Genomic DNA, 26,821 nt, shown 5'->3' with positions numbered 1-26,821 from the left:
CGATAATTAATTACAGCGCCGCCGCCACGCGCGGTGTTTGGAGTAAGCACCGGGTCCAATTCAATCCCGACGTGACTTGATGACGTCAAAATTCCATCGCGCCCGGAATACATGAAACAGACAAGAAAAGCAAATGATTTGACGTAACCGCCACGGCAAAAAAAATGGATCATTATCATACTTTCTGCTAAACCGTGACAGAAGGATGAACATGTTTCCAAAATTTCTATGAACGTTTGATCGTAATAAAATTCTAATTAACGATTTGGGTGGCTTAAGCTGAATTCATAGTTTGAAATCCGCAAGAAGTAAGAAGTAAGCAGTAAACCAAATTAAAAATGAACAGTATACTTGTAGCACTTTCATTCATAGTTTGACAAATAAGCGCAAGCCGCATGAACCGCAAGCAGTAAGCAGTAAGCACCAAGAAATAAATCATTTTCATTTCTTACCTTGCTTCGTGCATCGTCGGCTGCCTGTTTCACCCATTCGTGGGTTTTCGAATTGTCATTTGTCAAGTATTCGATCTTTTCTGGTTTATTTTTCTTGTTTTCACTTGGATTCCTTGCAGCTACTATGATAGAATAATCATCGACAAAATTAATTTTCCGTAAAATTCAGCAAACATTCAATGAATAGAATAGAAATAAAAAATTCTAACCAAATTTATATTGTAAACAAAGAAATAAACTGTCAAATAATCTGTAGTCTGTCAGTTTACTGACGTCAAAGCGTCGAATTATGAATTGAAACATTTGCGGAAGGGATACTTCTCACTACTACTACTTGCTGCATGCCGCTTACTTCTTACGGAATTAGAACTATGAATCTAGCTTAACCCTGTATCTTTCATTTCATAGTGTTTTCTAACAGACAATATGGTCACTCTGTATAATAAGGTTAACAATAACTGCAACAGTCGTTTAGTCCGAGTTCAAGTGTCTATAACTGTACCATACTTCTTTTAAGTGCAGAAGATCCCTAATAAGACATTCACTCTTAGGTGACGACAAAATGAACCCATCACAAATCAAGCAGAAAAGAGGTTTTAGTGCGACATTTCAAAACTAGTTCTGTTAATAAACGTTTTAGCTGGCCACGCTAGACGAGTAATCATTACATCAAGCCGGTGATGACATAAACGGGTATTTTATTTTAAATTACATCGATCGAAACCAACTGTCCACTACTGCCACCCAATGAATTTTTCTTCCGTTTACTTTTCCGTAATTTATAAAACCTAACAAAGTTTCTTGCTCGTGCTTTATTGGCTTCGATGAGCTTGTAACCAATCTCTGCCCTTTTGTCGTAAATTATAGAATGTGCAAGAGGCTGGTAACAGTCAAAATGGAATATCAACTCCCTGAGGATGACTACGTCCTGCTTTAAGGTTCTGATTTGCCTCAAAAGTTGCAGTTTTATACCTCGAGTATCCACGTAAATCTGAGTTTGGACAAACTTGGAAGTGGATAAGCTTGAATTGGACTGAATAACTTTATCTAATGACCACCCTTTGGTTTTTTTCTGCGGACAAGACAAAATTCTGTGCTGTTGCACCAAATTGCTGTCCCACTCATTAATTACTTTCAGTGATTGGTTTGAAAAATCAGCGTGACAGGTAATGAGACTGTTGTTTGATACTGTAATGGTAAATTTTGAGAATTTTTCCAGTGATGAGGTCAAGTTTTGATTGCAAGTCATGGAAAGTTGTTCTAAAATATCGATAAAACAGATCAAAGCATTTCTCAGTCGATCGTTATACTCTCGTTCTTCCACTACGCTTTCAGGTAAAATCTTGTTTATTGCCATGTTGTCTTCATCTAAATCTAGGTCCTACAAATGTAAGCATAGCAAACCCAAACTGTTGAATAGACTAAAACTTACTTTCACTGATTTGGTACAACTAAAGCAGCTAAAGATGGTAGAGTGGCTTATCCAACACTTAATTTTGCTTATCAGTCTAGTCATAACTTCATGATCTTCTTTAGGAAGGACGCAGAAATTTTGACATTTTAGCACATAATGCAGAGCTGTCAATCTGTAAAATCACTTTGAACGTTCAGTTTGACAAAAAATAATGCCGAAAAAAGGTGGGAAAAGCTCAGGAAAATCATCGAAGAAAGAAGATGTACCAAAAGCCGACTACATGGAACTGGCAAGGCAAGATCCAAGTTTTCATATCGGTTCATCCAGCTTTGAGTTTCCGAATGGTGACAAATACGAAGGGGAGTTTTGTGCGCATATTAGTGGATTGGTTTGGCGACAAGGAAAAGGTAAGTTGGAATAAAGTTTTTACAAAAATGTGGCTAATGGTCAGTCCACGTATGCAGTATTTACGTAAATCGTTTTATCCCATATTTCGAGTTTGGACCATTATTTTCTTGCATTTCAAGATTTGAAATGATGTCAATCATTAGCTTTCATTGGTCGAATATCGAGAATGCTCCCGTGACTATCACATTTCCTGACTTTAAGGCCAATAAGGCTGTACATGCTGTACATATTATTCAGGAATTCTCTCTCCAAATAGACCCAAATTAATCAAAACTAATAAGAGCTTTCTCAACTTAAAGAATTGATTATAGGTAAATACACTACTAAAGATGACCAAATTTACGATGGAGAATGGGACGGAGACAAACTGGTGGACAATCAAGATGTTTTCATTTCCTACGCGGACGGGGCAACTTATACGGGAACGTTATTGCACAACAAATACTCTGGTCGGTGTATAGTCTGGGAGGTTATCGACACAAAGTTGTAATAGTTTTGTTCTGTTTCATTCAGGTCCGGGAGTTTACAAAATAAACGAGTCGGTCTCCTTAATAAGCAACTTCGCTGACAACAACCCCACCGGCGAAATCACCCTTATCGATCCTAACGGGAAAGTTTGGCATGGTAATTAACTTACACTAATATATCAAAGTGAGGAAAATATGTTTAGAAATTAATATTTAAGGGTTGTCATCAATTTAGTGATTTTCAATATAATTGTTTAGGTTTTCTACTTTTTTAATTACAGTCCCACTCGTTCGTAAAAATACTTCTTACCACACCTGTTATATCAAAATGACAATAACATTTTCCGCACTCTACATATACACTTCGCGCATTCACCACAAACATGTTGCAGGGTTTGCGGAGAAAAACGACAGTTTGTTGATCCAAGAACACCCTTTCTACCGCAATATAGGTAAAGACCAAGGAAAAGGACGATCGAAACGCAAATCCACTTTGGCGAAAAAAGACAGTAAAGTGAGCGTGAGCAGCTCGAAAAAATCGAACGAATCCCAGGCCGGACTTAAGTACAGTGACTTACGCGAACAAGAACGAGAAACATTTGCGAAAAGCAAGAAAACGCCTTCAGGAGATATGGTCAGCTCCAAGTGGTACCAAGATTACATTGATTACTGCAACGCTTACGGAGATGTTATTAACAAAGTGAAGGCTAATGGCGAAGGATCTTTAACCAACGAAGAATATCTATGGTATAAAAAGTATACGGACTTTGAAAAGCGATATTTGACTGCCCTGGAGAAGCATAAGCATAAAAAACAGGTAGAGCAGACCAATGACATGTTTCAAATCATACATTCTGAAGAATACAAGGCAGCGAATAAAGCTGTACCGGTGTTCTATCCTAGAGAACCAGAGGCAAATGAAGGTTTAGACTGTGATTCTAATTGCGAATGCGTAACTCCAATTCATTATTAGTATTACAAAATATAAACGCAAATTTGTTATAGTGATTTGAGCAGAAACTCAAATTAATTTTGATTAGAATGTGAAGTAACTGGCGATACGATCACTTTCTCATGCATATTCTAATTAATAAACTAAACTGCATCGACATTTTAGTTCAGACTGTGATTTTGTATCTAGTGTATGGCCTATTTTAATCAAATTGTTAAAGGCCCCTGAAGAATATAACAAAAAGTTAATCGCCGCTGTCAAATTTTTTTTTCCATAAGATTATATTAGACCAAACGCTCGTTTCCCACCTTTACTACACTTAGTGCACTGAAACTTGTAGTAAAGTCGTCTATATGCTGTTCACGGTGTCTTAAAAGTGCAGATGCTTAGAAAGTGTCATAATGCTAGTAGGGGCTTCCTGAGTGAACATCCGATATCGTAAATGTCTATGAAGTGTTCTAAATGTCTTAAACGTCTTTTTAGGCTACTAAATTAATATTAAAAGTGCCTAGAAAGTGTTCAAAATGTCTTGAAAGTGTTTTAGATATAAAAGCTTTCCTAAGTACGTACTTCATCGCACTCTTGCGTAGAATAGACTCATCCTACATTTTTTGTTTATTTCATATTTGAATAGAACGCAAAAATATCAAATACGTATTTTTTATTTCTAAAAATATTAAGTCTGCATTACAAAAATCAAAAATTAAATAAAAAGTTTCAAATTTTGACGTCAATGGCCACATTTGTTTTCGGGCTCCATGGAGCGAGCAGAGCTTTTTTGTCGTTACGATGACGTAATTTAGCAAAACCATAATTTGACCAACTGTCAAATTACGTCAGTGTGACGTCAAAAAATCTCTGCTCGCGTGAAAACGAATGCGGCCATTAACCATTCGGGTAAATTCGGCGTTCGCGCTGCCCGAGACCAAGGATATTAAACAGTACAGGATTGCTCGATCGGCCGATTTTGTTTCCCGGCGGCGAATGAATTCTGACGTCACAGTGGGCCTTCGGGTGCACAATACGCTAAATATTCGGCCGAGATGCTATGTACGAGATCATATTCGTGAATGATCGACTGCAATCGCGCATCGCGCAAAACAATCGCGCGAACGCGAGAGACCCATGGTGACGTAAAAATCGTCACCGGCCCGAGCCGATACCGGCAAGATTGCGCTTATGGGATTAAGCACTCCTGTACTGTTTACCGTCCTTGGCCCGAGACGCCATTTCAATAATTTTGGTTTTTTGGGGTTTGTTGACAGTTTCTCCGAATTTTTTCCATTCCAATTTAGATTTATCGATTTAGTTATTATTTGGTGTGAGTTGTATTTGTATTTTTGATATTTTCTCTTAACTCTTAACAATACAGTGTTACTTTTTTGTGTGACATACAGAAGGTTGCTGCTTACCTTACTTTGCAGTTTCACCTTCAAGAAAATAACACGCACAGTCCAGAATCACTACCAACACCAGCCTGCACAATTTAAGTAAAAAATAACGACACTGATTTAATTTTTCCGAAAGTTGTTCATCTTTTGCTTTTTACCAGCTTAACCTCACTCTTGTTAGTCTTGTCAAATGTCAAATCGTTAAACAACTGAAGCACTATGGAGTATCCAGCCACGATGACAGAAAACACACAGACGGTGAAGTGTGTGACTTTTGGCAGTTGGCGGACAGGAACACGTTTTTCAATGACGAGCAGTTATGAACATTCTGCATTTTTCTGAGTGCAAATCAATGTGTGTAGCCTGTACAAATCATAATTTTTATTTTCCAAGTGGAATTTGTTGTGTTATCAATAAACTGTTGTGAAGGAATTAATATCCCTGTGTATCCTTAATCAGAAACAACTCAGCTGGCGATCAAGTTCGTTGAACCCTAGGTACACAACACGTGACAATTAGCACAGAAATCGAACCCTAGTTCAGCAAGACGCCACAGCACTATCAATTGTCAATTAATATGTGTCTATCCTTTGCTAACCTTAAAAACACACTGATGCCATGTTGCCGAAAGCAAAATTTTTTTGTAAATAAATATTAATTTCGACATTTCAGACTAACAACGTTTTCGATTGGCAAGTTTAGTGCAAAACTAATGTATCTGTATCCTGCTCTATCAAATGTTCTTGAAACAGTATGGCAATACACTGGTTTTGCACTAAACATGCCAATCGAAAACGCCATAAGCTTTCCGATTTATATGTATCGAAACACAGTTTCATGTTCAGTGGGATAAGCCACCGCCAACTATACTAGAAAGCCTAGAAGGTGATTGTCAAAAATTCCAATATGGAGATAATCAATGAATAAAAAAAATGTAAACATAGCAGGAAGGAGCAATAGCAAACAAAGTGGGTGACAGAAACAAGGGGGAGGGGGGGAGTAATATGGCGGCCGTCAATAGTTAATCTTGTCCACTGTACAACTTAATTTAAATTTGCAAAACTCAACTGTTAAAGAACCACAAACAAACAAAACAAACTAACACTATACTACAACAAATACAAACAACAAATTTTTGCGGGTTTGAAACTCCAAACTTTCAATGACTTTGCGTCAATTCAACTGCGCAGTAGGCGAATGCGCAATCAAAGATGGTGGACTTCCGTCCCCCTCGCTTAATGCACAAACGGGTTATAATTTGTATTATTGTTACCTCCTGATACTTTCATTACTTTCAAGCCACATTGTAACAGCAATTCAGGAAAAAGCCCAACCGTGTCAGTTTTTTACTTTACAAAAAACCGGATCTAACTCAACAGTAGTTGAACACTTTGAAGTGCAATGATTTTACTCCATCACTGTACTCACTGGTAGGTACAAGTGCTTTTAGTACAATTTAACTTATTAGGTACTTGTTACATGCACAGATATGTGAGTTACATTTTAAAGCATCCTTCAATGTGAGAGTAACAAAAATAATTTTGAATTAATGTTCTTGCTAATAACATAAGAACCATTTACCAGTTTTGCTTACCTAGTTTCAAGGATTTACAGATTTTCTTGTATTGAACAGTGTTTAAACTAGTTTGCTGTTTGTTGTACTTTCCAGGACAAATGTTCTAACCAATTTGTTTAGGCTGGACTTGATTGTGTATAAAAAAGCTCTATCTATACATATCTGGTTCAGAAATGAAACCTTTTTTTTATTTTTCACTCACAACTTGCAAACAACTACACGAAACAATTTAAAAAAACATATTTTTTACTGCATCTGCATACGTTTGTGTATAAACGCCCTCTAGTATAGAGGGCGGTGGTATGGTCCAGCGCACTAATGGGAGCGATGCAAGGATATTAAACAGTACAGGATTGCTCGATCGGCCGATTTTGTTTCCCGGCGGCGAATGAATTCTGACGTCACAGTGGGCCTTCGGGTGCACAATACGCTAAATATTCGCCCGAGATGCTATGTACGAGATCATGTTCGTGAATGATCGACTGCAATCGCGCATCGCGCAAAACAATCGCGCAAACGCGAGAGACCCATGGTGACGTAAAAATCGTCACCGGCCCGAGCCGATACCGGCAAGATTGCGCTTATGGGATTAAGCACTCCTGTACTGTTTACCGTCCTTGGGAGCGATGCACGTCATCAGTGAGTTTGACGTTTTAAAAATGCATTCGTATTGCTTAGCGATTAGTTGCGACCTGCAGCGCTCTCTTTCTAACACGCGCTTATTAACTGAACGCAATTCTGACACAAACGTGACCTTCTCGATCTCGACGTTTAACGAGTTGTGTGCGTTGTTGCCAGATTGCTAGTTGACCGTTTCCTGTTTTTGTTGTTGATGACTTGACTAAAAACTGCTTACAGAGAGAGACAAAAAAAAACTCAATATTGACTAATATTGTTATTCAAAATTCTCTGTTAAAAAACTGCGTCAACTTCTATATAAAAAGTAAATAAAAACAAAATGTATGTAAAGTTCATGTTTTAATGAAAAAACTAAACATCTGGCAACGAGGCGCGTTAAACGTCAATGACGTGCATCGGCCGATTATTGCCTTCTACTATACGTGAGTTACATTTTAAAGCATCCTTCATTGTGAGAGCAGAAGCTATTGGCGTTTCAAGGTAAGAGATACTCCCTCTGGTGATCAGTTTTGAAAAGAGTTCTGAAAGTTTTAGTTTAACTGGCGCTGCGATCTTAACTTGAAACGCCAGTAGTTTTGAATCAATGTTCTTGGTACAGAAGGACCATTTACCAGTTTTGCTTACCTAGTTTCAAGGATTTAATATTGTTTAAACTAGTTTGCTGCGTGTTGTACTTCACAGGAGAAATGTTCTAACCAACTTGTTTAGACTGGACTTGATTATGTATAAAAAGCTCTATATATACATATCTGGATCAAGAATAACCCTTTCTTTGATTTTTCACTCTCAACTTGCAATCAACTACACAAAATAATAAAAAAAACATATTTCTCACTGATGCTGATCTGAATGCGTTTGTGTATAAAACCACAGACAACGAAAACCGCTAACGCCGCCATTAAAAGTGACACTTTAGGCTTTATAGTATAGAGCAATGAATAAAAAAAATATAGCAGGAAGGAGCAATAGCAAACAAAGGGGGTGACAGAAACAAGGGGGAGAGGGGGAGTAATATGGCGGCCGTCAACTTTCGGTTGGCACTATAAAACACTATTATTATTGTCCACTGTACAACTTAATTTAAATTTGCAAAACTCAACTGTTAAAGAACCACAAACAAACAAAACAAATTAACACTAAATACAAACAACAAATTTTTGCGGGTTTGAAACTCCAAACTGACAATGACTTTGCGTCAATTCAACTGCGCAGTAGGCGAATGCGCAATCAACTTCCGTCCCCCTCGCTTAATGCACAAACGGGTTATAATTTGTATTATTGTTACCTCCTGATACTTGTTCTTTTTCCTCATTGGTATAGAGGGTAGTATAAGCCGATTTACTAGCTCTTTATTGGCCGCATTCGTTTTCACGCTCCATGGAGCGAGCAGAGCGTTTTTGACTTCACAATGACGTAATTTGACAGTTGGTCAAATTATGGTTTTCCCAAATTACGTCATCGTGACGTCAAAAACGTGAAAACGAATGCAGCTCTTATCTCGTTAAGTAGTATAATCTAGTAGCATTTTCCAATACTTTCACCTTGAGTGTTCATTCAAAAATAATTTGCCTTTTGACTTCAAACAAAAACCAGAGAAAAATGTAGAGAGAGTAATAAGACACAAAAAACACATTCAAATTAATTATTATTTCAACAAGCATAAGTATGTACAAAAAGTAATTAAAAAAAAAGAATATCACATGTATGTACTACGCCACTAGAGAATTGTTTTTTCTGTAGTGATCAAATAATAACTATATTAAGTAGTTGTTTGTACTTCAATGGCTTATTGATCATCATGGTCATAAAAGTTACCTTCCGTTTCACTTGAATGTTCATTAACCGATCTAAAAGAAAACGTAAATGATTACAACATAGGAAAATGTTTCAAGTCAAATAATAAACGAAAAAAAAATGGCAAAAAGAAACAGACGCCTCAATTGATTATTTGTCTAATTTAATTAAAGTCCGTCCCAGAGCTAGTGGCAGTGACGTAATAATTGTCATTCATTTTCTATTACAACTGAGGGAGATTCAAATTTGACGTCATTGACGTATGCTATTTACGACTTTTTAAATTCTCTTCTTTTCTTTCGTAAATAACTATTTTACCTTACATACCTGTTTAAAAATAATCCTTGATTGCTGTTGTCACTATCAGTATATATAACTGAATTTTCTGTGGTTGTGTTTTGTGATGTTTCTGCCAGTTCATCATCGCTGATAACGATAAGGTTATCGCCATCACCCTGCTGTTCGAAAGCTCTTCTTAGTTGTTCCCAAGTTCTCTTATTTAATTCCTCCAGTTCCTTCTTGTTGTACAATTCCTCTATCTTTTCCAAATGTTTTATTCGTTCATTTTTCAACTGCACTATATCCTCGTATTGCTAAAAACATATTTTTGTTGCCCTACTGGTTTATGTGCAGTAAAAAACTCTCACCCTACGGATGTTTAGAATCTCTTCTTGAAAATCTGCGGTCAGTTCGGAGACTTGTAACGTCAGCAACGCAACTTGGTCTCTCAGTTCGCTGTTTTCTATTAAAAGTTCGTCTTTGTCCAACGACGCTTTCCTGAAAATACTTGTTTCCGTATTCGAATATCATTCAGTTTACTTTATACCATTCTTCATCGGTTATCGATTTGTAAATGTCATTAGGTTGGTCCGCTGGAATGCTGGATGGAATAGGTTCGGTACTTACGACAACTTCCCTTGCAATCGCTGAGAATTGCAAAGCAAATTGTGTGTCATCGAACATTGTCGGCGAAGGGTTTATATTAACCTGAAATATATCATTTAATGTAAGTTTGAAGCGCGTTTTACAGTTGACAAGTTCAATGCAAAAGTTACTAAAGTCGGGATATTTTTCATGAATATTTCGAAAACCGTTTGAGATGAGAGTGTGATATTTTTGCGTATACACCCCGATGGGAGGCAACTTTTACTAAATATGACATTTTTCTGTACAGCACACCGTTTGACCTTGAAAAATAAAAAACTGAATTTCTGACATTTTTCTCCCATAGATTTTTTCAGAAAATTTTTGAATTTTTAAAATTGTCTTTGACTGCCTAGATAACTTTAGGCATAGACTGAATGATAATTATAAACAGTGTCAATGGAACTCGAAATTAATTTAAGTAAGCAGCGTGAGATAGCACCACTAAACGCATATTCGCCTAATTTTAAAGCCAGACGCAGCAATTCCGATCTTTTGACTGTTGGAAAACATCAGTTTTAATGCGGCGTCTAGTTGACAACTCCCATTTTTTGTTTAGTTTCTAGGCAAAAAATAACAGATTTTGTGTGTGTTTTGTTTAATTATTGTGTTTCACTTTGTCGTATTTTTAGTTTAGTTATTTTTTATTAGATTATTTTTAATATTCTACAAGGGTTATTTTATACTTAATACATTATGAATTCCATGTTTAAATGAGTGATTTAGAGTTCAAAACTAAAAAACGATCACGTAATCTTTAAAATTAAATTTAATTATTGAAAATAGTCATGTGACCCGTCAAATAATATTTTGTCATTTACACTCACGTGATCTTCAGGGTTTCATTTTGGCATTAAAAAAGAGACACGTGACCTTTAAAAATAAGTTTGATTATTGAAAATCGTCATGCGACTTTATGAACTGTAAAAAGAGTCATGTGACTCTACAAATAATATTTTTAACATCTAAAACAGTCACTTTACCTTTAGGATTCCGCTTAGACGTGAACACATTTTGAATTGAAAATGCATTATAAAGAGAGTAACGTGTGTCTTTAAAAATATCAGTTTAAACTGAAAAATGAGCACGTGATCCTTTAAATAACATTTTGACATTCAAAACTGTCATTTGACATTATAAAATCCATTTTAAATCTTAAAACAGTTACGTGACCTTTAGGAGCCGTTTTGAAGTTAAAAAACAGTCACGTGGTCTTTAGGATTTCGTTTTGACGTTAAAATAATTGAAAATTGTCACGTGGCCATTTGCACTGTGAAAAGGGTCACGTGTCTTAAAAATATCAGTTTAAACTGACAAAACAATTACGTGATCCTTCAAGTGACATTTAAAACTGTCATGTGATATTATAAATTCCATTTTTAATCTTAAAAGAGTAACGTAACCTTCAGGATCTGTTTTGACGTTAAAAAAAGAGTAACGCGATTTAAAAAAAAATGTTTAACCATAAAAACTGTCACGTGACGTTAAAAATGACATTTTAATTTTACAAATAGATACGTGATTTACTGTGTCAGTTCAAAATAAAAAAAAACGGTAACGTGACCTTCAGGATTCTGTTTTTGACGTCAAAAACGAGTCCTGTGACTTTTAAAACAAATAGAATCTTTATTATTGATACCTCAACCCAGAAATTCTTATCTTATTTAGTTTTCTAAATACGAGTAATTTAACTCAAATTTCTTTGAAAAATCAATCTTTTTTAAACAGTTCAGATGGGATAGCAAAAGAAAGCGGATTATAGGAAATACTGCAAAAGTTGGCAATTACGTCTGCAATGACGAGCTGTATTAGCGCCATCTCTTAGAGTTTACCTACAACTGAAACTGCCTAAATACATTAGGAAGCCCTTGAAGCGTAAACGGCTTCCTTTTTGGGTGCCACTTTAATTACATTGCGCTGGTTGTCTGTACTTATCATTTAGTCTATGCTTTAGATTAATGGTAGAAATGTAACGACTGTCGACTGTCATTTATCAAAGAGACATTTTTTAAAACTGCCACGCCCTAAAAACTGTCAAATATTGCCAGTTCAATTTGTAATCAAAATTCGAAGTATAGCCCTGACAGCTAAAGGTCAATAAACCAAAGTGATAATTTTTGGGGAGTACAACAGTACTTGTTTAAGAATATTTTGCGAAAATACATTTCATCTGTTCTGTTGCTAATCTAAAGACCTTAATAGTCTAACGCATGAGAGTGTGCCGGTTTGTTTGTTTTGTCTGGAAATTTGGCTTCTTGCAGATTTACGCTTCGGTCTAAATGAAAAATAAGTTGACCCTATCGAATCTGTTATTCGATTATTTTACTTTGTACTAACACTCTATGTTATTTAAGTAATACTCCGTAATTTAAGCTCAATTGTACCATTGATATCGGACAATAAAGTGCAATTAAATACCACAAAATAATTCAAATTGCTGCATTAATGTGTTACACCCCCCCTCTGGAAAAAATCAGTATTTAAGGTAAAAGCAAGTTACCTTTTCAGCACTGGGACTCCGTGTGATATAAGTAGATTAGAATTCTAGGTGTCGGACATTCTATGCACAAACAGCTAGAAAGCCAAAACATGGCGAAAATTGGAGACCTAAGAGGTGCCAAATTCACGCAATGTTGTGGCTTTCTAGCTCTTTGTGCATAGAATGTCGGTCACCTAGAATATAGTCGATAAATAGAATTCTACTCTACTTATATCACATGGAGTCCCAGTCTTGTACTATTTAGCACAAAAAACTTTAAAAAAAAAACTTACTATCATTGAAATATCTTCTTTGCCTTGCAAAGCTTTTTGCAAAAGATAAGTCAACTTTGACTCTCGAAATGGTGCTTTGGTGCAATCTTTATTCTGCTGCCTGTTTCTGACACACTTTATACACCTACACAAAAAAAAACGTTGAGATATATTTACAATTCAGGGTGCGATTTACTACAGTTGCCTACCTTCCCAATACCATAAGGGACGAATTAATCTTGGTTGACTCGACCAGTCTGCTTCCAACGTTATTAGTTTTCTTTTGACGTTCTGATCCGGCCAGATCGGCAAAATTAAGCACAGACACTTTGCATTTTTTCGAGTCGAATCCGCTGACGAGTTTCACAGAAAAAATCGAATGAGATCGACTGGAATGCTCGTTTATTGACGTTCCAGCGTAGCTGAGATTCTGCAAGCCGTACTGCATCACGCGGTAGGCTTCTGCCCCTAAAAATTTCGATAACCGGTTTAAAATTGTTACATAACGCTCTTTTAGGTTGTTCAAAGCATACAATGGATAGGGGTCCCATACGTGCAGATCATGTATTAGCTGTAAAACCAACACACACTCTTAAAATCTAGTAAAATCAGCATAAACAGTACCAAAGGTATTTTATAGCTTTATGAGTGGAATTTTGAGAGTTATGACATTTGGGTGTCAGTTCAGCATCAAATTTAATCCCATAGAGGTACAAAACAACGAAACATACTGTTCTCGCGGACTGAGTTTACCCGTGCGTCATCTCCCTGTGATTTAGAAGTAGACATGCATTATTGACTTCATCCTTGTCTATTGTTCACTTTCAGAAAGGGTAAATATCTAAGTGAATGTCTTCCAAAAAAAAAAAACATTTACTGATTAGCCCTTCTATTTCAGTTTGAAAACCATCAAAATTTATTTGATTGGTTTACTATTAATTTTTTTCCGTTTCTTTGTGTTGTTAATCATTTATAAAGTTTTCTATTTACCACACCACCACAGTTCTTTTAAGAGCTATTATTTCTACGCTTTAAACATTCTGTAAGTACTTTCATATTATTATTAATATTTTTATTTTTTTTATGTCGGTTGTCACGATCTAACCAAAATTGGCACAATTACTAACCTGTTTTGAAAAAAAGTGGGAGTGTCTATTATGGTTTTTATTTAGCCATTTGGTTTTTCGTAAATTCGGAATTACTTACTATTACAGTATTTTTTTAGAAAATGCCTGGAAAAATTCTCCACAGACAAGCCCAGCAGTTAATTCTTAACCTTTGTGAATATTTTGAATTGGAAAAAACCAATGGAGGACCTTTAGAAGCTTTATCATCTGTTCAGGAAGAAAATAAGACATTTTAAGACCTTACATATTCTTACTGATGTATTTTTTTTGATACTAGAAGGTTGCAGCTGCTTTGAAAATTTCCCGCAAAACTGTTTATTCGATTCGGAAAAAGCAAGCAAGTAATCTTATGATTTGAACTTTGAATTTGATAAATTGCTAAATTTGAAATTGAAACTAGAGAGGATTCAACGAATGGCCTGTCTAGGCATAACTGGTGCAATAAGAACCACTCCTACTGCGAGCATGGAAGCTATATTAGACCTGCCTCCACTGGACCTAATAATTTTAGGGGAGGCAAGATGTGCTTACCAAAGGCTCCGGGACTTGATTGACCTGCCGGGGAACATAACAACGACAGGTACAACATCAATTTGGAACACAGTAAGGGATCCAATTCTTGAAATGAGATCGGATTACATGTGTCCTAAATATCACATTCAGAGGAAATTTGAGGTAATACTGGATCAAAAATTCTGGGTAAATAATGCGAAAAAACTGACCCAGGACTGTCTAATATGGTTCACAGATGGATCTAGACAGGAAAGGGGAAGTGGTGCAGGAGTTTATGGCGAGAGACCTAAGGTAAGCATCAGCATACCACTAGGAAAACACGCCACAGTTTTTCAAACGGAAATATATGCTCTGTTATGGTGCATAGAAGAAAACATTAGAAGGACTTACAAAAATAAGCAAATTCTAATAATAACTGATAGCCAGGCGGCCTTGAAAGGCCTGTTTTTGCACTGCTTACGTGCAAAACATCGTCAAGAATGGTAGATGAGTGTCTACAGAGAATTACGGAACTGGCAGAACATAACAGGGTAAAACTTGTATGGGTACCAGGTCACTCAGGCATTCCTGGAAATGAAAAAGCAGATGAACTTGCCAGGCAAGGCTCAAATGCAAACATGATTGGACCAGAACCATCTGTAGGCATACCTAGATGCTCAACAAGACGGGTCACTGGAGAATGGATCAACACAAAACACCTGGAACGCTGGAAGACGTACCCAGGAAATAAGCATGGGAAGCAAGCTATTGCAGGACCAAATAAAAATAAGGCTCAAGAACTGCTAAAGTACAGCAGGAAAGAACTGAAAGACCTAACAGCGCTTCTCACAGGGCATGGACCTGTGAGACAACACCTGTTCACCATGAAACTATTCGATGATAACCTGGACTGCAGACTATGCGGGGAGGAAATCGAAACGTTTGAACACATCATATGTGAATGTGAAGCACTTGGTCAAAGGCGACAAACAATCTTCGGGAAAACTAAGTTAGTACTGAAAGAGATACAAAGAGCACCAAGCAAGGACCTTCTTCACCTCGTACGGGAAACAGGGATAATGGACTGGTGTAACTAAAGCACCACAAACATGGGGACAGTACAATAAGCCATTAGGCTTACGTGCTATCTGGAGCTGACAGCCGACAGACCCATGGAGAAAGAAAAAAAAAAAAAAAAAAATCTTATGATTTCCTCACCTAGAAAACATAAATCGAGATGTTATCGACGGGCCAAGACCACTGATTTATCTGAAAGCATTAAAATGGATGTTCGAAATACATTATATGATATGTACAACAATAGTATGTTAATAATAGTAAAATATATCTACTTTTGTAAGAAACATTTATTAACATTTCCTTGTTTCCAGAGACTGAGATTTTTGGGTTGCATTATAGATTTTTCATAAAAATTTCTTCAAACATATTAATAATAAAGTCATAGAAAAAATAAAATAAGCGTCTAAAATGTTTTCCAGCGGGTTTAAAATAAAATAAGTGGATTGCAACCTGAAAATGAGATATGGGATACTACAGCATCACTCAGAATGTCTTATTAAATTATTAATTTGTTGTATTTATTTTAAAGAAACATGTAACCATCCAGAACCTAAATCAAGAGCTTAAAGTTAAAGAAATACTACATATTCATGATACATCTCTGCGAGTTTTGCTAAATAAATTAGGATTCAAATTTAGACACAATACTATGATCCAAACGGAGACTTCTTATAAATAAAAAATGTTATTTCGGTCAAGATATTTTTGATTTGCTTTGGTATAAGGTTCTTTTAGTGCAAATTTGAAGCCAAAAATCTCTCCTTTCTGACTGACAATGCACGCAAAATTTTAAACGTGACGAAGCTTTAGACACGCCCTTTTCTATAATATGAACACAACAGGTTTGTTGACAAAAACTTGATTTGATTCATATGATTATAAATGACGTAGCCTGGTATACTCCGCGAGAACAGTGTGTCATACATCGCTACTTTTGTTGGATTTTTATTAATATTTACCCGATCTCACATATATCCAGGTCAATCCCTTAATATAAGTGGCACTTTGCAAACCGGCCAGTTTCAAAATATTTCTATGCGCTCCTCTCAATGGCATTGGCACAAGCAGATCGTAGATCATCTCGTTGTAGATTTCCGCAAATGCGACCCAAACACCAACCACATCCACAGAGCTCATAAGTTGAGCGACTGGATTAACGCTCAATCTTCGTTCCATTTCACTAAAAAATAATGTGATTCAGGAATGAACTTAGGGTCACTTTTGTAATGTTAACTTAACCCTAAACTTGGAGTTACCCATTAAAACTGTATTCTTGGATAGGTTCCAACTTAACTTTATAAAATACTAAAAATACCCTAACTTACTCAAAATTTTGATATGACTTTCCTTGTACGTCATCTAGCATGTGTGCCTCCTGTAATATTTGTTGAAGTCTTCTCATTTCATGCAGTTTATCAGATTTGGTAAGTGTATCTAGTTTGCCATCCGGCAAGGGCTTGCCAATGGGTTCTTGATTGACAAGGGGTGCTAAGCTTCTGAATAAATAGTCCAAAGACCGCGGTATAACTCCGGGATCATCGGCGGTCCCCATCATCGTATATGTTTTTCCTTAATATTATAAATTTTAATATAAATCACTTATTAAAATTAAAAATGTAATATTACCGGACCCGGAAACGCCATACGCCATCAGTGTACAGTTATTTCCTTTTAAGAAACTGAAAATTTTAGATTTGATAGTGTTATCAAAAATTTCAGATTGTGTAGTTTCAGGCCCAAATATTTTCGTAAAAGAATATTTCTTGTAAACGTTACTATTGCCCCGCATATTGCGGCCTGCCTGTGGATACTGGGGAAGGGCACAAGTGAGAACGTTTTCCTCATATTTGTACAGGGCATTAGGTGGACAACCCCCTTTTATTCTTAAATAAACTCCAACTGGCTCATCCTGAAAAGGGGTTTTATTATTATGTTTAGAGGTAAAATAGTAAATTATTTAGATGATACATTAATACTAGGGTGTTGGATAGTTTATTTGTTATTCCTTTATAATTGTGCTACCTATAAGATTCAAGCAGAACAAGTATAACAAAGAGTAACTACCAAAAACCTCTAGGGCCATTTTAAAAGTGCTAGACACCTCTAAATGCTATGACAACCTTCTAAAAAGTGCCTGAAGCTTCTACAAGTGATTTGAACCTTTGCAGAATGGTTTTAAATTGTCAGAGGCCTCTAAGACAGTTTTCAATGTACCAAAGATGTCTAAGTGATAGACAGAACTTTATGAAAAGTTCCAAGGTCCTCCACAACTGTCTTAAACTCTCCCAGAACTGTTTTAAATTGCCAGAGGCCTCTAAGACCATTTTGAAAGCGTCATAATCGTCTAAATGCTATTGAGAACTTTCTAAAAAGTGCCACAGGCTTTTACAAGTGTCTTAAACCTTTCCAGACCTGTTTTAAATTGTCAGAGGCCTCTAAGATTATTAGTTAAATACAATCCTGCCAAAAATACAAATCTGATACTGACTTACTTTATGAAGCACCCTGAATAATTTCAATAAATTTTAAATTGTAGATGTAAAAATTCTCTACAACTTTTATACAGGGACCTTTGTTATTGAAAGCATGGTTTCTGAAAATATTAGGGTGGTCCAAGGCTTTTTGAACACCCTGTATATTATAAGTTATTGTATAAATTAAATAATACATTTTTGTAGGTACAGGCAACAAAAACAGCCAAAATGTAGAATTTCATATAAATAAAAATAAATTAACAGTTATTAACAGAGTTAACAGGAGTAAAAAAAACTAAAAACTAAACACTTAGAAATCAAAGTCAATGGGTACCTTCATTGGACATCAGCAAAAGTTATGTAAGCAGTCCTATTTAGTTTGTTATGACTGCTTACTTAGCTTCTAAGGGGCTGACGTCCCCTGAACATACACAATGATTTTTAAAAGCTCTAAAATTATATTAACATTTGACCTAAACAATTACATTTTCTGCTTCTTACCAGAATAGAGGATGATTCAAAAACCTCATCAGTAAGATCTCTTGTTAGATCCATACTTGATAAAATAGTATTTAACAAGAAGAATGTTACCAGTTTCAAACTAAACTGCAATGGCAAAGTCGAGGGCAAGGTGAACTGAATTGGAAACACCACCATTTTTTTTTATTAAAAGAATGTCACAGAAATCCAGTTTAGTTTTAGTAAAAAATGTGTGTTTACTGAAACTTGTTTTGGCTTTCGCAAATGTCAGGTAAGTATAAATGAGAAGAATGGAATTATTGTTCAAGTTTATGGAAAATCTGCCTCCAGAAAAAAATATTCTTAACTCCAAACAGTCCAGAGTTTGGACTAGACTTTGGCCCAGTACTTTCAGTTCAGAATAACTTTATTCTAAGGATAATATCTATGGAAACAGTGAAATCAGAGGCTGCTATTGGTCAATTCAGTTATTTCTATAGAAATTATCCTAAGAATAAATTTATTTAAAATGGACAATTACATCTATAAAACAAAAGATTTGACAGTGAATTATAATGATATAATAATAGGTAGGTACAATAGATAAAAAGGTACAACCTAAGTTTTCATAGTCTCAGAATGAGTTCAATAATAATCATTTTCCTTACCTCTTCTATCTCTTTTTCTGGAACAGCAAATGTATAGGAATCATTAGTAGTACCGATACTGGAGATACTGGAAAAACGTAGGTTTTGGCGAACTTTTTCCAAATCAACTCTATATTTTGAAATGCTAGGATCTCGCATATGTAAATATGAAGGCTCCCTTTGTTGAAAATGACTCATTTTTTATAACGTATGATTACGACTCTTTCACTTTTATTAAAAGGAACCAGAGCTCTTGAAAGGAACCACCAAACGTGCGTTAAACGGTTAAACTGAAAACTCAAAAACGAACGAATCAAAAACGTAAATTGGAAAAGATTAAAGGAAAAGGACACAGTGGCATCTGTCTAAAACGAATTGCCAAATGTCAAAAGTTTGCTGGTCATGTGACTGCAGAATCAAAAAATCCAGTAGTGTTCACGTGATAAACTGGGCTATACTACACACTATACAGCTCACAGCTGATCGACTATCCTTGGAAGGACATACCAGAAAAATACACTATTTATTTTATAGTTATTTAACATTTACAAGCGAGTTCGATTTTCAACTTGAAACGTATCGCACGTCTGTTTCGTGGGCGCCATTTTTTGTCGCTAAGAAACCACGTTTCTTGAAACGGTGTTCAGGGAAATTTGAAGTTGAAGACCGAATTCCGCAGCCGGTCGAGTGGAGATGTGGGGCCTCTAAGTGGGAACGTTGATTCCTAAAGGTCTACGGGGAATTGTCTTGTGCGGTGCACTTCCAAGAGGCGGAAAGGGTGAAAACCTAGGTCAAGACCACGTGGATGTGACAGTGACGGTTATAGTTTCCACGAGGAATGACTATATCTTTTACTCGGATCGTGCTCTTAAGCGATTTTTAGACTTTTTTGTGTGTGTAAAGTAACTTTTGTGAAAAATTCTGGGGGTTGGGGAGTACAAACTCGATTATCTCAGCCCCCTCTCAACTCGTGCTGGCGAATTGCCCTGTAGCAGAGCCAAAGAACAAAACAAGACAAGACAAGACAAGACAACATTTACAAGAACTCAAATATATTTTGATAATTGAAAAACGCGGAGAAACTGGTACTTGTTCTTAGAATATGCGTTTGACGTTAAACAGCTGATTTGCATAATAGTGTACCTACACATACACAACAAAACAACACAAGGCACAGAAAGGAAAAAACTTTTTAAAATTACTTTTATAGAATGAAAAATACCAGTTTTATGTGGTGTTTTCAACGCAGAACCTTTACTTCCACTCATACCGTGCGTAAAAAAGTTCAACCATCAGTCAAAACCAAAAACTCTAGTTCGCACAACTGGTTGACCAGACAACTTTCGGATCCCTACGTTGAACTAGCCAAAAAGCACAACTACCGGTGTCGAAGCGCGTTTAAATTGCTAGAAATAGACGATAGATTCAAACTGTTACACCCTGGACAAATTGTGGTAGATTGTGGGGCCGCGCCCGGTTCTTGGACGCAAGTAGCTGTAAAACGAGTTAACTCAGACAAGTCTCAAATTGGAGTTCCTTGCGGTAAGGTTGTTGCTATTGATCGACAGCCGATACATCCTATAGAAGTAAGCAAGAAAATCCATTATAATGTCTCCATTAAAAGGTGGTAACTATTTTTTCTTGTAACTACTTAACTGATCAAAAGAGAAGTTGGAAAATAACCAAAAAAAAATACAAATTGTCATGTTCTATGTAAAAGGGTAACAAAATCGCCTTAATCTAGCCTAACATAAACACAAGAGAGTCTTTGGACCAACCACAATAAATCTGGGCTTTTATTAATATAAAAAGGGTTAATTTCAAAACTAATTGGATATTTGATATGTTATTGCCAAAATGAGGCCTGATTTTATTAATTTTTTGAAAAACATGGTTAAATGGGAAAAGATTTACAGAAATGGGCAAATGGTAGTAATTTATGGCAAACAAGTTTACCCTTGCTGTACCTCGAAAATCAGCTGATCTATAGTCAGGCAAAGTTTTGGAGCACTTTTTTAGAAAAATAGTATTTCTGCTCCTCAAAGTAGATATTGTGGAATGCATAGTCCAAACTCCATTGTCTGAATTGTTGCTTTTGATGTGCATTTATCAGCCATTTCTTCATATCATTCTTTTAAAATTCCTTAAATTTGCTTATTGACATTTTCTCCAAAAATAAATTTCTGATAATTTTCCATCTCTCCTGGAATTCTGGGATTTTACTCGGTTTTTTAAACTTACCAGCTTTTTTGCTAAAAACCTTAACCAGAAGTTTTTTTTTATTTCAGGGAGCGACAATTTTTGGTACTACAGACTTCTCCGATCCGAAATCGCACGAGAAGGTTTTAGAGTTTTTCAATGGGGAAAAAGCGGACGTGGTGTTATCTGACATGGCTCCAAATTCCACGGGGATTAGAGACTTGGATCGGGAAAAAATAATAAATCTCTGTTATGCCGCCCTGAAGTTTGGCGTGACCATTTCAAAGCCGGGAGCTGCAGTGTTGGTAAAGTTGTGGCAAGGAAATGAAACAAAAAAGCTCGAAATTGACATGGGCAAGTTTTACGAAAGCGTTCGCATTGTTAAACCGCAATCTAGTCGCAGCGATTCAGCTGAAATATTTATGTTAGGTCAATGTTTTAAAGGTCTTAAAACCAGTTGATAAATAATAGTAATTGGGTAAATAAAACTGTTTTTTTAAAATTAACATACTATAATGTAAGTTCCCATAAATGCAGTAACAGTATTATACTTTGGTAATAAGCTTAACAAATAACTCTATTTTTACCATTGCAAGTATTGTCTGACATACGAATTCCACAAGTTGTAACTTAATATTCCCAGGACAAAAGCAAGAACATTACTGACGCATCTGCTAATCCCTAGGTGAAATGGTCTTTTAGCCATCATAAACTCTAAATATTGTATTTTTCTTTTTGATAGTGGGGGGTATTTGGCTGCGGACAATGATTCTCCCAAAGCGCCCAAATCTTTGTGTAAAACACCTTTTTTATGCGAGAAAGTATCGAATGAAAACTTTCCATGGTAACTGCCCATTCCACTATTCCCTACACCTCCAAACGGAAGAGTGTCAACAGTTAAATGCATTATAGTGTCGTTTACACATACTCCTCCTGAAATTTACCCTCTTTAAGACCTGCAAAATAAACTGGAAATACTCACCTGAATTGGTGTTGTTAATAATTAAATCAACTTCAGATTTGTTGTTGGAAAAAATGTAAAAAGCCAATGGTTTTGGACGCTTGTTGACAAATTTAATACCTTCCAGAGTGGAATTTATAGTAATAATGGGTAAGATAGGACCGAAAATCTCATCCTGCATTACTGGATCATTTTCCGACACATCTAACCAGAATAAAAAACAAGTTTCGTTACTGAAATGGTGAATTAAACTTAGTTTGCAGTACCTATCAGAATTGTAGGGGCAACATATCGTTCAGCAGCATCGCATTCTCCACCAAACGCAATTTTTCCACTCTTCAACAGTCCTTGCACCCTCTTGAAATGGCTGTCGTTAATTATTCTACCAAAGTTGTCAGATTCCTTCGGATTTTTCCCGAAAAACTCCCCAATTACGACTTTAAACGCCTCAATCAGTTTACTTTCCACTTCTTTGGTACATAGAACGTAGTCGGGAGCGACGCAAGTTTGGCCGGCGTTCGACAATTTGCCCCACATTACTCGTTTGGCCACCGTTTTAAAGTTTACCGTATTATCGATAAAGCAAGGGCTTTTACCTATTGGGGAAAAACAACATTACTACTTAATTAAGTCACGTGACATAACAGTGACCCCCTATACATCGTAGACTTAATCAAGCCGATTCACCAAGTCGGCTCAGTTAAGCCTCGTAGTTATCCCAGCTTTTTTGAAGATGGGAAAAATATAAAGTCAATTCTATTTTAAGCCTTTACTATTAGAAAAAGATGGAATCAGATAAGGTTAAAGATTTAAGCCTTGTTCATAATACAAATCGACAGAGAAAGAAGCCAAATGTCATTTAAAAACTTCACAATCCGTATGCAACGCATTGTCTTCTTGTTCTAAGCCGCTTCAAATAGACTTGGTAAGTTCAAGCCTGTTAAAAAAGAAAACTGACTTGACTTGAATAAGCCGCTTGAGATAGCAGCTTGTAGAGTATACAGGGTGTCCGGAAAATACGTGTACAACGTTTGACGACAGACTCCTGACGTCAAAATATGTCGATCTAAGCCGACTTAGTTATATCCAAAATTGTCTCGTTTAGCCGGTAGAGGGCGTCAAAAATTTGTAAAAATATTGGTTTTTTACTAAATTACGTGAAAACCTGCTAATCGATTTTAATGAATTTTAGTATGTAGACTAATACTATAAAATGACGTTTTCTAGTAGTATAGTCACCGGCTGTAAATAAGTGGAAGTGTTATAAAAGTGATATAATACGTCAACATTTCTCCTCATTTTTTATATGAACGGCGTTATGACAACCCAGATATTTTTGTCGAGTGACCGGAAGTATTTTGAAGCTATTTTACCTCTTTAATATTTCCCGGTGGATGAGCTGTTTCGCCAGAAAAAAAAAATTTACAATTACCTGCATACATCAAAGTAGGTACAATAAAGTTGAAATTATTTATTGTAAGAAACTAAGTAAACCAAAAACATTACTTAAGCAAATGTGTAAAATTAAAAAAAAACTAAAATCGTTAATTAAAATCGATTAGCAGGTTTTCACGTAATTTAGTAAAAAACCAATATTTTTACAAATTTTTGACGCCCTCTACCGGCTAAACGAGACAATTTTGGATATAACTAAGTCGGCTTAGATCGACATATTTTGACGTCAGGAGTCTGTCGTCAAACGTTGTACACGTATTTTCCGGACACCCTGTATATCGTAGTTTTTCAAGCCGCTTATGTTCAAGCGCCTTGATCAAGCCTACGATGTATAGGGGGTCAGTAATGACAAAGAATAGCTATTTAACAAGAAGAGACCTACCAAAAATTAAGAGATAATCCCCTGATATCGGTTTTGATCGTTAATTATGAGGAGTTTCATTGGTTGATCATTCAGGCTGTTAAAGAACGTTGCCATATCTCAGCCTACATCAAATATTTATTTTAAAACAGCAGTTTAAAATTAATAATAGTTAATAAGAATTGATATCATCCAATGATTAAGAGACGAACTTAAAACACTGACTCAAAAAAGGTAAATAATGATTATAGATTAAGAAATAAGTTTATATTTGATCCTGAAAATTGGATGCAATTTTTAGTAACGTAAAGAGACAATCGGCAACATGTTGCCTACCAAAGGCAAACTGCAACATCAAATGAATTATGCCCCCTGTCCCTTCTTGTTAAATAGCTATTCTTTGGTAATGAGGTCGCCCAGAGGTTGAAACAAATGTTTTTGGGAAAAACCAAAATTTTATGCTTGGCTGGGGTGTTTGTAATGGTAATCTCTTGGTATACAGGGAGGTCTAAAATTAAGCTACGGCCGTCTATTCTACTTTGTCAAATAGAAACTCCTATTTTTATTTTTGAGGTTTGCATCAAATTTTAAGTATACAGTGTGGATGGTTTATGAGAAACTCAACTAGGATCAATCTGAAAATTTGCATTTTGCAGTTTCATTATGGCCGTTTCTATTGTGTGGTGGTGGTCAAGTCTTTGACAGTGTATAAAAATGACAGTTGTTACTGACTGCTCTTTAAGATCGTTCGAACTAAGCTCTAAATCATAGAGGAATAGAACAAAATTTTTTCTCTAAATTTGACCTTGCAAACTTTCAACTTTAAAATCATCCTTTTGTTTTCATGAAATTACATTAGAAATGTATCCAAACTTTGATCAGTCCTGTTAACAATTTGTTTCTACCCCGGCGTCTGTTTTGCATATAATTTCAATAAAAACTAACCTCCAAGCTCTAAAGTTACCGGAGTTAAATGTTTGGCGGCAGCTGCGTGAACGATTTTACCCACTGAAGTGCTTCCCGTAAAGAATATGTAGTCAAACCGTTCTTTTAGCAGTTCTGTTGTTTCCGGTACACCTCCATTAAATACCTAAATACAATTTTTGGTATTTAGGGTATACAGGGTTTTTCAGTAAAACAGAGGTGTAAATAGTGAATGATGAGTTTTGAAACTCCTTTGTTCAATATGGGTCATATTGTGCCAAATTGATTAATTTGAAAGATTGTTAGAAACTTTATGGGCTTATCAATCTAATTGCTTTCAAATTGTGTGCTATTTTGTTTAAAAAAATTACAACTCAAAAGTTTAGAGAAAGGTGCAGAAACACTTCATAAGGAATGTGGGTCAGTCTGCAGACATGTGAGGTAATTTGACAGTTGGTCATAAAATCATGGACCCAGAATAAAAATTTACCTGTCACATTAATTTTGACAGACTGACACACACATCATACACTTTCAAGAAAACTAACAAAATCAGTGGTAAACTTTGAAAAAATCAATTTTTAACAGAAAAATGTTAAACATGAAGTTTGAGACCCGGAGTAAAAATTTCTGCAATTATTTCCTTCCTAGATAATAGATAGAAAATATACTACTTTTACAATTTGTCCAGCTTGTAAACATCAAATATTTCCAAAAAAACTACTTACCTTATAACAGTCAGAATCCAGGTACTTTGGAATAAGTTCAGCAATAACTTTTGCTGTTGCACTTGATACTTCTGAAGGTTTTATCAACACACAATTACCAGCAGCTATTGCTCCACACACTGGACTCAAAGTGATTAGGAATGGATAATTCCATGAACCTTCAGAAAAGTTCTGTCACTCTGTGCAAACATACCTACTAATTTTAACTTACCAATAACCAGAACCACACCATAAGGTTCTCTTTGAATATATGCAGTATCCAGCACATTGGCCAGATCTCTTTCCACATATTCACGTTGGCTCCAAGAGTGGATATTGTACAGCATGCATTTCACATCATTTATAAGAACACCCACTTCAGTTAGTATCGATTCACCTTTATTTTTCCTCAGATCTGACCAAAGAGCATCAGTGATTTGATCTTGATTCTCTTCAAACAGTTTTTGCAGGTTTTTAAGTTGTTTAATTCTATAGGATAAAGGTTTGGTTTTTCCACTGTCAAAAGAATTACGAAGTTCAGAAACAATTTCAGAAGGTAGACGTGCCATTTTACAGCTGCTGCACAACAAAGATTTTTGAATATCCTTCCAAAAAAGTAGATAAAAGCTTTTGCTTTAAATTTGATGTGTCATGAACTAAAAAAAAAAACAAATCAATTATATTCACTGATGGGTTATCTCTGCCTCACTTAAGCACTACTTGAAATGAAAATTCAGCAAACTGGTTTTCTGTAATTCATATTCAGTGTGGTTATTTATAGCTACAAACAACGCAATATTGTTGGTTTTGTAGAGTTCAAGAGGATAATTATATGCCCTATCATTATACTTAAGTACACTCCTCCAACATATTTAAAAAACATATGTAATATTACCTTGTGGTTAATGTATCGTTAATAGATAAAATTACTAGCTGATCAAAGTACAAAAAATACGACTAAAATTAAATTACGAATAAACGAATATATACGAATTAAAATTAATAAATGTAAAATACCTACTTTCAAATTTAAAAAAAATTCTCCTAGCATTATCTAACCTCACATAACATTTGTGACATAACATAACTTCCAATACCGGTTTATACACGTACGTTGTCAACTGTCAGTAAACGGTATTACACAGTTAATCACGTGAGAGCCTCATA

At 35.7% G+C, this 26,821-nt stretch overlaps 5 protein-coding genes and 1 long non-coding RNA gene across 10 annotated transcripts; 3 read left to right on the top strand and 3 right to left on the bottom strand.

The window, feature by feature from the left end:
• Nucleotides 1-1,033: 1,033 nt before the first annotated feature.
• On the bottom strand, nt 1,034-2,052 carry LOC145728297 (uncharacterized). Its single transcript, XM_081978413.1, has 2 exons — nt 1,885-2,052; nt 1,034-1,833 (listed from the first exon to the last, which is right to left on the bottom strand). Exons 1-2 carry the CDS (start codon nt 1,966-1,968, stop codon nt 1,156-1,158), a joined length of 762 nt encoding a protein of 253 aa, XP_081834539.1. The 5' UTR covers nt 1,969-2,052; the 3' UTR covers nt 1,034-1,155.
• Nucleotides 2,005-3,947, top strand: LOC145728290 (uncharacterized). The gene is made up of 4 exons (XM_081978399.1): nt 2,005-2,273; nt 2,586-2,723; nt 2,788-2,898; nt 3,134-3,947. The coding sequence occupies exons 1-4, from the start codon at nt 2,078-2,080 to the stop codon at nt 3,712-3,714; spliced, it is 1,026 nt and encodes a 341-aa protein (XP_081834525.1). The 5' UTR covers nt 2,005-2,077; the 3' UTR covers nt 3,715-3,947.
• Nucleotides 3,948-8,927: 4,980 nt separating this feature from the next.
• LOC145740411 (kinesin-like protein subito) lies at nt 8,928-19,377 on the bottom strand. 2 transcript variants are annotated; one of them, XM_081995971.1, is made up of 10 exons: nt 19,069-19,377; nt 17,094-17,376; nt 16,793-17,036; nt 16,427-16,647; nt 12,978-13,236; nt 12,790-12,913; nt 9,920-10,080; nt 9,741-9,870; nt 9,421-9,686; nt 8,928-9,146 (listed from the first exon to the last, which is right to left on the bottom strand). In XM_081995971.1, the coding sequence occupies exons 1-10, from the start codon at nt 19,243-19,245 to the stop codon at nt 9,086-9,088; spliced, it is 1,926 nt and encodes a 641-aa protein (XP_081852097.1). In that variant the 5' UTR covers nt 19,246-19,377; the 3' UTR covers nt 8,928-9,085. The 2 variants fall into 2 exon arrangements, with proteins under 2 accessions (XP_081852097.1, XP_081852106.1); XM_081995980.1 differs by lacking the exon at nt 19,069-19,377 and adding an exon at nt 18,443-18,601.
• On the top strand, nt 13,679-14,136 carry LOC145740507 (uncharacterized). The gene is made up of 2 exons (XR_014181449.1): nt 13,679-13,810; nt 13,994-14,136. It is a non-coding gene; the product is annotated as an uncharacterized LOC145740507 (long non-coding RNA).
• A 187-nt stretch (nt 19,378-19,564) lies between the features above and the next one.
• Nucleotides 19,565-21,752, top strand: Mrm2 (Mitochondrial rRNA methyltransferase 2). Its single transcript, XM_081996101.1, has 3 exons — nt 19,565-19,580; nt 20,072-20,633; nt 21,336-21,752. Exons 2-3 carry the CDS (start codon nt 20,259-20,261, stop codon nt 21,705-21,707), a joined length of 747 nt encoding a protein of 248 aa, XP_081852227.1. The 5' UTR covers nt 19,565-19,580; nt 20,072-20,258; the 3' UTR covers nt 21,708-21,752.
• A 56-nt stretch (nt 21,753-21,808) lies between these two features.
• LOC145740442 (aldehyde dehydrogenase, dimeric NADP-preferring-like) lies at nt 21,809-26,814 on the bottom strand. Of its 4 annotated transcripts, none has more exons than XM_081996036.1 (7): nt 26,676-26,814; nt 25,887-26,310; nt 25,676-25,833; nt 24,969-25,113; nt 22,474-22,803; nt 22,229-22,411; nt 21,809-22,179 (listed from the first exon to the last, which is right to left on the bottom strand). In XM_081996036.1, exons 2-7 carry the CDS (start codon nt 26,221-26,223, stop codon nt 21,830-21,832), a joined length of 1,503 nt encoding a protein of 500 aa, XP_081852162.1. In that variant the 5' UTR covers nt 26,224-26,310; nt 26,676-26,814; the 3' UTR covers nt 21,809-21,829. The 4 variants fall into 4 exon arrangements, with proteins under 4 accessions (XP_081852162.1, XP_081852152.1, XP_081852175.1 ...); XM_081996026.1 differs by having other exon boundaries at nt 26,550-26,690; XM_081996049.1 differs by lacking the exon at nt 26,676-26,814 and adding an exon at nt 26,375-26,506.
• Between the last annotated feature and the right edge of the window lie 7 nt (nt 26,815-26,821).

The sequence above is a fragment of the Ips typographus genome, linkage group LG1 (assembly GCF_016097725.1).
Source record: "Ips typographus isolate SLU linkage group LG1, UJ_Ityp_2.0, whole genome shotgun sequence".
Lineage (NCBI taxonomy): Eukaryota > Metazoa > Arthropoda > Insecta > Coleoptera > Curculionidae > Ips > Ips typographus.
Note: the sequence above shows the minus strand (reverse complement) of the source record. Positions and strands in the feature narration are given on the sequence as shown.

Coding starts and splice junctions, on each gene's coding strand:
- LOC145728297 (XM_081978413.1), bottom strand. CDS start 1,968: ATGACTAGACTGATAAGCAAAATTAAGTGTTGGATAAGCCACTCTACC. Junction 1,834..1,884: donor GTTGTACCAAATCAGTGAAA/GTAAGTTTTAGT, acceptor TTACATTTGTAG/GACCTAGATTTAGATGAAGA.
- LOC145728290 (XM_081978399.1), top strand. CDS start 2,078: ATGCCGAAAAAAGGTGGGAAAAGCTCAGGAAAATCATCGAAGAAAGAA. Junction 2,724..2,787: donor ATTGCACAACAAATACTCTG/GTCGGTGTATAG, acceptor TGTTTCATTCAG/GTCCGGGAGTTTACAAAATA. Junction 2,899..3,133: donor TAACGGGAAAGTTTGGCATG/GTAATTAACTTA, acceptor AACATGTTGCAG/GGTTTGCGGAGAAAAACGAC.
- LOC145740411 (XM_081995971.1), bottom strand. CDS start 19,245: ATGAGTCATTTTCAACAAAGGGAGCCTTCATATTTACATATGCGAGAT. Junction 10,081..12,789: donor AAGAAGATATTTCAATGATA/GTAAGTTTTTTT, acceptor GATATATTTCAG/GTTAATATAAACCCTTCGCC. Junction 9,871..9,919: donor TCGATAACCGATGAAGAATG/GTATAAAGTAAA, acceptor AAGTATTTTCAG/GAAAGCGTCGTTGGACAAAG.
- LOC145740442 (XM_081996036.1), bottom strand. CDS start 26,223: ATGGCACGTCTACCTTCTGAAATTGTTTCTGAACTTCGTAATTCTTTT. Junction 22,412..22,473: donor TGCCCCTACAATTCTGATAG/GTACTGCAAACT, acceptor TATTCTGGTTAG/ATGTGTCGGAAAATGATCCA. Junction 22,180..22,228: donor TATTAACAACACCAATTCAG/GTGAGTATTTCC, acceptor GGTAAATTTCAG/GAGGAGTATGTGTAAACGAC.
- Mrm2 (XM_081996101.1), top strand. CDS start 20,259: ATGAAAAATACCAGTTTTATGTGGTGTTTTCAACGCAGAACCTTTACT. Junction 20,634..21,335: donor AGCCGATACATCCTATAGAA/GTAAGCAAGAAA, acceptor TTTTTATTTCAG/GGAGCGACAATTTTTGGTAC.